Below are 12,544 nucleotides of genomic sequence, written 5' to 3'. Positions count from 1 at the left end.
ATACTGGACGTACTGCATGCACTAAAAAGTGTGTTTGCAATAGAACCAGAAGTTCACTATTTTTAACCCAAATGTCCCCTTCAAGGTTGCATACAACACAGGTAGGGTGAGCGTCAGTACCCAGCGGGGCCTCATCGGGTCGCGGTCCCCTACCCCGGGGTCCTTCTGCCAAGTGACTGCAGACCGCTCGACCGGCTGGCAGAGAGAAGGCGGGTGAAGGCGAGGTCTAGCACGAGAACCCAAAGCCCGGGTCGCACCTCAACTCCGCCTCCGGCACAGCGACTCCAAGGCAGACCGCACCCGTCGGGCGCCACCAGCCGTCGGAGGAACCCGCCCGCCTCACCAAGCACCGGCGAAGACCCGCATCCTCGCGAGACCGCGGAGAGGCTCCCACAAACCGCGAGAACACAGGCAGACGCGTTGTGCCAATCAGAGAATGGGGGCGGCCCTGAGCGCATTCAATTGGTTAAACGCGGGAAAGCTCGCGTCGCATTGGCATCTTTTCTGGCCCCAACTCCACCCCCTTGGCCTAGATCCCCGCCCCCTTCAGTGGCCACGCCTCTGAGCCGAGCCGGTAGGGAGGAGGGGCTGGGTTCCGGTTGCTGGAACTCCCGCCCCCGAAGAGCCCTCACCTGTTTCTTACCTGTGGCCCGGTAGGAACAGATCGCGCTCAGGTTCTGACATGTACTGTCCTATTCCTAATCGCAGCCATTTACTGTGTTCCACGGGACCCAGCCTTAGGCTGGGAGGTGGCTTTACGTGTGCTTGAAAGAAGGCAGGGTTGCTTAGTCCTTGCCAAATTAAGATGTTTCCCTTAAAGCTTCCTAATCTTTGGAAGATTAGGAATGTATCTGGCTCTGCATAGTATGCAAGGAGCAGTGACTTTGTTGTCCGTTTGATTTGGAACAGATCATTAAGTCATCAAAATAGCCTCAGTGAAGTAGCTACTGTTAACTTCCATTTTTCAAGTGAGGTAGGGAGGTGCAGAGGGATTTAGTGACTTGAAGTTCTGTTTCTTCTCTAAATATCAGCTATCCTCTGTCCCTGACAGCCCTATTGCCCTACTTTAATTCAGGCGCTCTTAATCGCTTGCCTGGATTACTTCTACAAACACTTCCTTAGCTCCTCTCCTTGCTATCCTCCACAAAGCCAGGGATTAATCTTTCTAATGCACATCTAATCCCGTCTCTCGAATCATTCTCAAGTCTCTCAAATGGCAAATCCTCTGTGGCCCCATATTGCTCACAGCTTCTGGCAGAAGCTGCTTTTTATTGAAATATTACATACTTACAGATAGGTACACAAATTATAAATGAAATTTTCACAAATGAATCACACCAGCAACCAGGTCAAGAAACAGAACATGGTTAACCAACATCCCAAAAGTGCTTCCTTCCAGTCACTAACCACTTCCCTCCCACCCCAGGGTGACCCACGATCCTTAGAATTCTAAGTCGTGAGTAGACTAGCAGCCTTGTGTTTGTTGTACATGATGAACGGGACCATTACAGCACACACTCTTTTATGTCTAGTTTCTTTAACTCACTGTTACGTTTATTAGGTTCATCCATATGTCGACTCCACTTACAGCCCGTTCATGAGGATTGCTGTACTGCTGTATTGCATTCCACCGTGTGAATATACCACATTTTATTTGTCAAGTCAATTGTTGATAACACTGAAATAGGTATATATCTTGGACCTACTAAAAATATTGTGATGAACACTGTAATAGAGATCTTTCAATGAACCTGATGAATCATGAATGCATTTCTCTAGGATATTTACCTAGAAATGGAATTGTTGGGGCATAGGTTATGCCATGTTCAAATTTGGATATTTTAATACAGTTTTCCAAAGTGTGCCAGTTAGACTCCTATCAGCAAAGTAAGATAGTTCTGGTTGTTCCATATTCTTATCAATACTTGGGATTTTCCATCTGTTTTCATTTGGCTATTTTGGTAGGAGATGATTGTGTCTTGTGTGATTTTAACTTGCCTCTCCCTTGATAGTTAATGAAGTTGAGCACTTTTTCACGTTTATTAGTTGTTTAGGAATAACTTTATTTAGTGTCTGTTGAGATTTTGCTCCTGTTTGTGAGCTGTTCTCTTCATCTGTATTTTTCCTAACATTTGATTATAATAATTTTCAAATATTTAGCAGTTTCTTTTTTTTTTTACATTTTACTTATTTATTTCAGAGAGAAAGTGTGTGTGTGAGCATAGGGAGGGGAGAAGGGGAGAGAAGGGGGGAAAGAATCTGAAGCAGACTCCACACTGAGTGCGGAGCCTGACATGGGGCTGGACCTGGGGCTCCATTTGGGGCTCAATCTGGGCTCCATCCAGGGCTCAATCCTACAACCGAGCCCCCAAACTGTGAGATCACGAGTGAAGCCGAAACCAAGAGTTGGATGCTTAAATGATTGAGCCACCCAGGTTCCCCAAATACTTAGCAAAATTTAAAGAATTTTATAGTAAACACACATAAACTTACCATATGAATAACATTTTATAAAACTTGCTTTGTTACATTTCTATCCTTTTATCCACCTTAATATTGTTGCATTTCATATTACAGATAGCAACACGTGTCCTGTAAGTAATTTAGTCTGCATATCACTAACTGAAATTCAATGTCTAAGGTTTCTTTTGATGTACAAATTCAACGAAATTAAATCCACAAATCTTCATTGTACATCTGCTGAGTTTTGAGCCCATGAGTCTTGAGTTTCATGCCTTCTCCCAGTCAATCTTCATCTCCACTTTTCTGGGGGCTTCCCCTATTCTAATTTGTTCTCCACTGTCCAGCTTTATGTGTTTCAAAATTTTGTATTCCTGGAATTATACAGTGTATACTATATTTCTGATTCCATCCTTTTGCATGTGTCAGCAATCCACTTCTTTTAATTGATGAGTTATATTCCCCTGGACAGATATGCTCCGTCTGTTTGTGCATTATAAGAGGATTTTTTCAATATGCATCCTATGTCAGGTCTATATGTGGCAAATATCTTCTCCCATTCTGGGTTTCTTTTCATTCTTTTAATGAATGAAGTCTTCTGAGGGAAAAAAAAATCTTAATTTTTAATATCCCAATGTGTCAATTTTTATGGTGAGTGTTTCTGATTTAAGAAGTCTGTGTTTACTGTTGGTAGGAATGCAAGTTGGTGCAGCCACTTTGGAGAACAGTGTGGAGATTCCTTAAGAAATTAAAAATAGAGGGGCGCCTGGGTGGCTCAGTGGGTTAAGCCTCTGCCTTCGCCTCAAGTCATGATCTCAGGGTCCTGGGATCGAGCCCCACGTCAGGCTATCTGCTCAGCAGGGAACCTACTTCTCCCTCTCTCTCTGTGTGCCTGCCTCTCTGCCTAATTGTGATCTCTGTCTCTGTTAAATAAATAAATAAAATCTTAAAAAAAAAAAAGAAATTAAAAATAGAGCTTCCCTATGACCCTGCAATTGCACTACTGGGTATTTACCCCAAAGATACAGATGTAGTGAAAAGAAGGGCCATCTGTACCCCAATGTTTATAGCAGCAATGGCCATGGTCACCAAACTGTGAAAAGAACCAAGATGCCCTTCAACGGACGAATGGATAAGGAAGATGTGGTCCATATACACTATAGAGTATTATGCCTCCATCAGAAAGGATGAATAACCAACTTTTGTATCAATATGGATGGGACTGGAAGAGATTATGCTGAGTGAAATAAGTCAAGCAGAGAGAGTCAATTATCATATGGTTTCACTTATTTGTGGAGCATAACAAATAACATGGAGGACAAGGGGAGATGGAGAGGAGAAGGGAGTTGAGGGAAATTGGAAGGGGAGGTGAACTATGAGAGACTGTGGACTCTGAAAACAATCTGAGGGTTTTGAAGGGGCGGGGGGTGCGGGGTTGGTGAGCCAGGTGGTGGGTATTAGAGAGGGCACTGATTGCATGGAGCACTGGGTGTGGTGCAAAAACAATGAATTCTGTTACACTGAAAAGAAATTAAAAAATATATATAAAAATAAAAAGTCTGTGTTTACTCCAGGTTATTAAGATTTCTCTTCTGTATTCCTCTAAAAATATGACTATTGTAATTTGCTCCATTTAGAACAGTAATCCATTTGGAATCAATTGTTGTAGATGGTGGGGTATAGAAGTGCCCAGATGCCTTTTTCCCAGGTGGATATCCAATGAATCCAACGTGTTCATTTAAAAGCTCATTCCCCCATTTGCAGTTGTCATAAATCAAGTGGCCATATATGTGTAGACTAGTTCCCCCCTCTGTTTTGTTTGATAGATTGGTTTTGTCTATCTTTGCATCAATCAGTCTCCATTACTATTTGTTTTATAGTAACGCTTGAGAGTGCATCCCTGAACTGAATATTTAATTTTGTTCACTTTGAATCAAAATAGCCAGGTAGCTAGGGCTCACCAAATTAGCACAGACACAGAACATTTCCATGCTCACAGGAAGTTCTGCTGACAGCTCTGCCGGAGAAGGCATCTAGAGCCCTATACCAGGTACTTCAAATCATAGCCACGGGCCAGCTTCTCTTGATTGCTGGGCTGTTCTTCAAAAATATCTGGATAAACATCTCATTTTAGAAATTCAGAACACACCTTCCTACATGTAGGTAAGACACCCAGTTCTTTTGACCTTGCAGGGTGAGCCATGAAAATATTATTGCAGGTGTGGGAGAGCTTACTGCTTTGAGAGATATTTACTATGATCAGACACCATAAAATATGTAGCCCCAAATCATAGGAAAAGATTCCTGCTGTAGGACCATTACATGGAGTTAATTATCCATTCTGGTCCAAGTTCACCCTGAATTCTCTCTGGGAGGCCTTTTCCGGGCTATCTCTAGCTGTGTTGGAGAGAGCTTGCCCTCTGACCGCAGGTCGGATGTGTCTCCTGTATGTGAGGAATTTTTCAAACCATTTTATCATGTTTATTCCACCAGACACTGAAGTCTTGTGCCATAAAAAGATACATAGGATAATGGTACATATTATTGAGCACCTACTCTGCAAGGTGCCCTGAGCTGGGCCCTGGAGAGATCCTAGGACAGATGATAGATAATACTTACCATTGAGCATCTCCTGTAGCCCACACACTTTTACTTGTTATTTTTATTTTTTTTTAAGATTTTATTTATTTATTTGACAGACAGAGATCACAAGCAGGTGGAGAGGCAGGCAGAGAGAGAGGGAGGAGGAAGCAGGCTCCCTGCTGAACAGAGAGCCCGACTCGGAACTCGATCCCAGGACCTGGGAAGCTTTAACCTACTGAGCCACCCAGGTGCCCTGCACTTATTATTTTTAATGACCATAATGACACTACAAGGTAAATATTGTTAACTTATTTTACAAGTGACAAAGCTAAATTTTGGGGGGCGGGGTCAAATTTCTGCAGCTAGTAAGTGCTAGAACTGAGTTTTAAGCTTTGAATCCCTAACCTCCCTCCCACCTCCATGAGACACATCAGACCTCAAAGGGTCTGTTTCCTCTCAAGGCGCACCTTGTCTAGTAAAGGAGAGAAACACAGAGTGACCACAACCCACAGGAGAACAGACACTACAAAAGGGAAAGGGAGGTACATGAAGCCAACCTGTGGGAAATGAGCCACATTGCCCAGCAGCTTGGTCTTGTGAACGTGCCTTGAAATCCCTTATTCTTCCCAAAGTCCTTCTAGAATGATCAGAGAAAGCAACCACCTGTCCTCTTGCTGTCCTCATTCTTCAGCCAGGTTTTTCTCTGACCCTATGTCTAAGAAAGAGGCATTGCTAACAAGTGGTCAGTGGCCTCTTTAGGAGAACAACGCTCCAGTGATCACCTCCGAACCAGAATCTCCTAGCACCTCCAGAGCAAACATCGGAGTCCATGTAGAAGAAGGACCTGCAAGGATGGGCCCTTTAAGGAAACTCTAAATGTGAATATGACGGCTGGGCCCCTAGTGCTGCCTTGGGCCCTAAGGATGAGGACCACATCCTAGGTGATACAGGTTTAATTCTGTCCCCCCTTTGCCCCCAAAATGTATAATTTCAAGTCCTAACCTCTAGTATCGTAGAATGAGACCTTATTTGGAATGTGATCGTATATAGGGTCATTGCAGAAGTAAATTGGTTAAGATGAGATCATACTGATGTAGAGGAAGGCCCTCATCTAATATGACTGATGTCCGTATTAAAAGGGGAAGTTTGGAACCAGAGACACATATATGCACACACAGGGAAAACACTATATGAACATGAAGGTGAAATCAGAGATGTTTCTACTAATCAAGAAATACCAAAGATGTCTAGAAACCTACTGGAAGCTGTGGGAGAGGCTTGGCACAGATTTATCCTTTTTTTTTTTTTTTTAATTTTTAAATTTCTTTTCAGTGTTCCAAGATTCATTGTTTATGCACCACACCCACAGCTCCACGCAATCCGTGCCCTCCTTAATACCCACCACCAGGCTCACCCAACCCCCCACCCCGCCCCTTCAAAACCCTCAGTTTGTTTCTCAGAGTCCACAGTCTCTCATGGTTTGTCTCCCCCTCCGATTTCCCCCAGCTCCCTTCTCCTCTCCATCTCCCCATGTCCTCCGTGTTATGCCTTATGCTCCACAAATAAGCGAAACCATATGATAATTGACTCTCTCTGCTTGACTTATTTCACTCAGCATAATCTCTTCCAGTCCCATCCATGTTGCTACAGAAGTTGGGTATTCGTCCTTTCTGATGGAGGCATGATACTCTCTAATATATCCTTACAGTCCTCAGAAGAAGCCAATCCTGTCAATTCCTTCATCTTGGGGGTCCGGGCACCAGAACCATGAGACACTAAATTTCTGTTCTTTAAGCCTCCCAGTTTGCGGTACTTTGTTATTGCGGCCTTAGCAAATACACTAGGTAGAGATGGCAAAGGAATAAGGTAGCAGGAATCTGCACCCCGAGGGCCTTACGGAGCACAGCTTCCCCATCAGCCTTGGTGCAGATATAAACGTCGGCCTGGTTTGAGACACTCACACTCGCCCTCTCTCAACTGCATTCAATCTAACCCTGATGGACACTGGGAAAAGTCCAAACTCCTTATCATGACGTATTCTGCCCATCAAGATTCAGCCCCTGCCTTTTCTTTCTGCCTTGCCCCTCCTGACCCCACATAATTCAGTCATATAGCACTACTCCCAGACCCCTCTCTTCACCTCTTTCCTCGGCGCATGCTTCTCCCTCTCCTGATAATACCTTCCTTTTTTTTTTTTTTAAAGATTTTATTTATTTATTTGACAGAGAGACATCACAAGTAGGCAGAGAGGCAGGCAGAGAGAGAGAGGAGGAAGCAGGCTCCCCGCTGAGCAGAGAGCCCGATGCAGGGCTCGATCCCAGGACCCTGGGATCATGACCTGAGCCGAAGGCAGAGGCTTTAACCCACTGAGCCACCCAGGCGCCCCTGATAATACCTTTCTTACCCCTTTCTCTCTGCCCATGTTCTTTCTTATCCTTCTTGACTTGGCCATCTCTTACCTTGGGTTTTACATCCTCCAGAATTCCTTCCTGGACCTCACTAGGGTCCGTTTCTGATCTCATGCTCCCCTGCTTCCTGCTATCACGATGTGTATCCGGTATGTTGTAGATCGTGAACTACTTTCGGAGTTCAGTGCCTGGGCTTTCAAAAATGCTCATTAAATCTTCGCTCGATGATGAAGAATCCCTAGGAGTTTTCCCTATCCTATCTATGGGATGATGTGTTTCAATTCTCTAAATAACAAATTTATTTAGGTTTTTTTGTTTTGTTTTTTTTTTAAAGACTAGACCAACAATAAACAAGATGACTATGAAATGAAGTACCTGCTTTTGGCCTTTTCTTTTCCCTTTAGGGCATGTGTAGCTTTAAAAATCTTTTTTATTATTTAAGAATAATTGACATACAATGTTATATTAGTTTCAGGTACACGATACAGGGATCTAACAATTCTATTGATTACACAGTGCTCACCGTGATACGTGTATTTACTATCTGTCACCACACAATGTTATTAATGTTATTACAATAAGAGTGACTATATTCCCTATGCTGTATGTTCCATCTCCTTGACTTGTTTATTTTATAACTGATATTGGCTTTTAGACAACATGAAAGCAGTGGGGTCTTTAGAACCCCCTGTGAATTTGAAAATCTTCCGTGTCTCTGCCATTCAAAATGGTAGCCACTAGCCAGATGGTTATTTAAATTCAAATTTCATTCAATTCAAAATGCAGTTCCTCAGTATGGTAGCTTGAACAACAGACCTCCAAATACATCCACATCCTAATCTCCAGACCCTGTGAATTTCAACGTATATTGCAGACGTGCTTGAACTAAAGACTCGAACTGGAGAAATTATCCTGGACTATCTGAGTAGTCTGTAAATGTAATTACAGGTGTCCTTATAAGAAAGAAACCAAGGGGCACCTGGGTGGCTCAGTGGGTTAAGCCTCTGCCTTCAGCTCAGGTCATGATCCCCAGGGTTCTGGGATTGAGTCCTGAGTCAGGCTCTCTGCTCAGCAGGGAGCCTGCTCCCCGATCTCAACCTGCCTGCCTCTCTACCTGCTTGTGATCTCTGTATGTCAAATAAATAAATAAAAATCTTAAAAAAAAAAAAAAGAGAAATAAAAGAAAAGAAACCGAGAGCAACTGGATGGCAGAACATAGAAAGCAAGGCTACAGCTAATGTTATGCTGCTGGCTTCGAAGACAGAGGAGGAAGGCCTGGAATGAAGCTCAGGAATTGGGAAAAGGCAAAGAAATGGGTTACCCTGGAGCATCTGGGTGGCTCAGTCAGTTAAGCGTCTGCCTTCAGCTCAGGTTGTGATCGCAGGGTCCTGGGCTCGAGCCCCAGGTTGGGCTCCCTGCTTGGTGGGGAGTCTTTCTCTTGCTCTCCAGGCTTGTGTGCTTGTTCTCTCTCTTGCTCTCTCTCCTCTCTGTCAAGTAAATAAGTAAAATCTTTAAAAAAAGGGGGGGGGTTTGTTCTCTAGAGCCTACAAAAGAAGTGTGGGCCTGCAGACACCTTAATGTCATCCCAGTGAAACTGATTTCAAACTGTAAGACAATAAACATGTGTTGTTTTAAGCCACCAAGTATGTGGTCATTTGTGACAGCGGTCCCAGGAAATTCATACCCACAGTAGTGCTGGTCACATTTCAGGAGCACGCTCTAGACAGTGCAGTTCTAGAATCTTTCTCTTGGGGAGAAAGTACATGTGACAGATCTCCTAGCCTCTACATCTTTCAAAATTGAGAAAAATTCTAAATATGAGCAACTTGCTATTTGATTCCAATATGAATATATGATACAGCCCTTTTGCATAGGCAAACCAAGCCAAGAAAGCTTCCTTGTCTTCGGCTCAAGCACCTGATCAGGACTGTAACTCAAAGCCTTTCTCTGATACTGTGGTCCATCGCTTGCAGTGGAGACAGATTTTAAAAGTCCTCATTTACCTCATGAAAATCGATACCAAAAAGACATGATTCCATTCAATTTGTCTTCCTCTTCAAAACCCCCAGAGCATTAGCAAGTCAGAAAAAAATGAGACCTCTCTTGACAAGTGGGAAAAGTCACGACAATGGTGGTTTTGGCATCTCAGTTTTGCCTGCTGTGTCCATGAGCGGTCCAGGCAGGAGCCGCTCAAAGGTGTGAAGGAGAAGGCGGCACCCTTCTCTGGTCCTTGCTGACAAAGGGCCCCCAAGATAGGCTTCTCAGCACTGCGCTGCCCCCAATGGTGGCTTCGTGCCTCTACCTGGCTGCGCACGTGGGAAGGTTCTGTGAGGAAAGGAACAGAGCAACCTTCTTTGAAAATGGCATGGGAGAGAAAAACCACTACCAGACGAAGTCTATTAAGGCAATTTTGAAACCACCTTGAGCTACAGTCCTTCACAAGAACACTCTAAATCTAGTTGGAGAAGGCGGTTCACAGCCTGCTCCTGGCAACTGTTTTTGTTTGAATTATATTATTGTTGTAAACAAAACATTTGACCGTTTTAACTGTTTTTCAGCATCAGGACGATCCACAATGCTGTACAACCGTCACCGCCATCCGTTTCCAGAAATCTTACATCTTCCCAAACTGAAACTCTGTACCCGTGAAATAATAACTCCCCACCGCCTTCCTCCCAGCCCCTGGTAACCTCTGCTCTACTTTCTGTCTCTATGAATTAGACTATTCTAGGGACTTCATGAAAGTGGAATCATGCCGTGCTTGTCCTTTTGTGTCTGGCTTATTTCACTCAGCGTGATGTCTTCCCGGGGCACGCACGCTATGGTATCTATCAGACTTTCATTCCTTTTTCAGGCTGAATAATAGTCCATTGTGTGTACACAGCACATTTTCTTCATCCATTCACATGCATCAATGGGCACTGGGTTGTTTCTATCTTTTCACTACTATGAATAATACTGCTATGAAAGTTGGTGTGCACACTGCTGTGTGTGTGTGTGTGTATCTTAAATATATATTTGTATATGTATTTATTTATATATATTTTTATATATTTTTTCAGAGTCAGTGAAGCTTGTCTTTATTTATTTATTTATTTATTTATTTTTAATCTTTTTAAAAGATTTTATGTATTTGTCAGAGAGAGAGAGCACAAGCAGGGCGAGCAGCAGGCAGGGGTAGTGGGAGAAGCTCCCACTGAGCAGGGAGCCTGACTCAGGACTCGATTCCAGGACCCTGGGATTATGACCCGAGCAGAAGGCAGATGTTTAACTGACTGAACCATCCGGGCATCCCCACACTGGTATAAAGAAAATGAATATATTTTAATAATTTATTAGAAATATGAAAAATGAGTAGTCCATAGATAAGAAATTTTTTAAAGCTTTAATTCATGGAGAATTATTAACTAGTGAACATTTTTTGAAACAATTTTTCTGTGGAAGGAAAGTCAATTTCTCTGTGCTTTGAAGAACTCAATAGAAAAGGTCTAGAATATCTGAATATATATTACAGATTTAAAGATCTGCAAGATGGGGACTCCTGGGTGGTTCAGTCAGTGAAGGATCTGACTCTTGATTTTTGGCTCAGGTCATGACTTCAGGGTCCTGAGATCGAGCCCCACATCAGGCTCCATGCTGGGTGTGGAGCCTGCTTGGGATTCTCTCTCTCTCACTCCCTCTTTGGCCCTTCTCCGGACCCTTCTCTATCCACACACTCTTTCTCTCTCTCTAAAACAAAACAAAACAAAAAAACAACAAGAAAAAAAAAATCTATAAAATGGAAAATGAAAGCACCATAGCCGAACAGGAGGTTTAAAAATCAAGTAGGACACAAAGTAACCCATCACTTCTCTTGACCCTCACTTCTACTGCCCAGAGGGCAGAATCTCTTACCTTGACCTCTGACGTAGCCCCTCCTCCAGCTGGTCTCTCTGCTTCCGCTCTTTCCTTCCCTAAACTCCATTCTCTGCAAAACAGGCCAAGGAATTCTGTTTTAAATGATCATTGCTTTTTCAAAGCGTTGAAATGAAATTCACATTCCCTCATCCGGCTTCCGGGGACGCAGGATCACTCCCGCGCAGCGTCAGTGCCTGACCCGCCCCACCCGAACCTTTGTACTGGTTGCTTCCTGGCCTCCATCTCTACAAGGCTGGGTCCTTCTTGTCCGTTAGGCCTCAGTTTAAATGTTTCTTCTTCCAAGAAATCTTATCTGGGACCCCAGTTTAAAGTAATAAAAACCAACATTTATAGATTTTTTTCTAAAATATGTCAGGCAAGTTTCTGACACTTGATGTGTAAAACCCATACTATCTCACAAAGACCCAATGAGATAATTTATATTATTATTATTATTCCCATCTTACAGTAATGAAACTGAATCCCAGCAAACGTCTGGAAAGATGGTGATGAAACTACAAGACAGTAGCTCGTCAGAGACTTCACTTAGTTGCCCTATGGCTTATAAGGTAGTCTGCCAGCTGCTCACGATCACATCACTCTGTTCTTAGTTTTACCTTTCCGAAGTGTGATTTTTTGTTTGTTTGTTTTTCTTCTCTTGATGGAATGGAAGCCTTATGGCTGTCTTATTCACTGTCACGTGTCCAGGACCAAGAACAATGGCTAGTGGGTAGTAAGTACTCAACCAATGTTCGTACTCAACAAACGTTTGTTGAATGAATAGATGAGTGAGTAGGAAAACAACAAGAAACTATTTAACTAGATGAAGAAAACAAACAGGATTACAAAAGGACAAGAGGATTTTTTTTTTTTTTGAGACAGAGTGCCTGTGCCCATGAGCAGGGGGTGAGGGGCAGAGGGAGAGAGAGAGGGAGGGGGAGAATCTCAAGCAGACTCCCCACTGAGTATGGAGCCTGACACAGCTCGACTGGGGACTTGATCTCACAGCCTGAGCCAAAATCAAGTGTCAGATGCTTAATCGACGGAGGCACCCAGGTGCCCCAAAAGGATCATTTTAAAATTCTCATTCAAAATTTCCTTCTTTCTTCCTTTTTAGATTTTATTTATTTATTTGACAGAAATGGAGATCACAAGCAGGCACAGAGGCAGGCAGAAGTGGGGGGGGGGGGCAAGAA

The 12,544-nt window shown here is 43.3% G+C and overlaps 1 protein-coding gene across 8 annotated transcripts in view; it reads right to left on the bottom strand.

The window, feature by feature from the left end:
- LOC309863475 (uncharacterized protein) overlaps nt 1-12,544 on the bottom strand; it is a 265,681-nt gene that overhangs the window by 242,587 nt on the left and 10,550 nt on the right. For 3 of the 8 annotated variants that reach the window (XR_014311065.1, XR_014311066.1, XR_014311067.1), the window contains exon 1: nt 121-386. Coding sequence is in view for 2 of the 8 variants with exons in the window: in XM_082728337.1 (XP_082584463.1) it covers nt 8,814-8,938; nt 11,346-11,418 (198 nt within the window). In the remaining 6 variants the exon portion in view is untranslated. Of the gene's footprint in view, nt 1-120; nt 404-8,772; nt 8,939-11,345; nt 11,419-12,544 lie in introns of those variants that run through there. The other 5 variants (XR_014311063.1, XR_014311064.1, XM_082728337.1 and 2 more) reach the window with 4 other exon arrangements.

Source organism: Mustela nivalis (assembly GCF_964662115.1).
Source record: "Mustela nivalis genome assembly, chromosome: 4".
Classification (NCBI taxonomy): domain Eukaryota; kingdom Metazoa; phylum Chordata; class Mammalia; order Carnivora; family Mustelidae; genus Mustela; species Mustela nivalis.
This window is presented reverse-complemented; position numbering and strand designations above follow the sequence as displayed.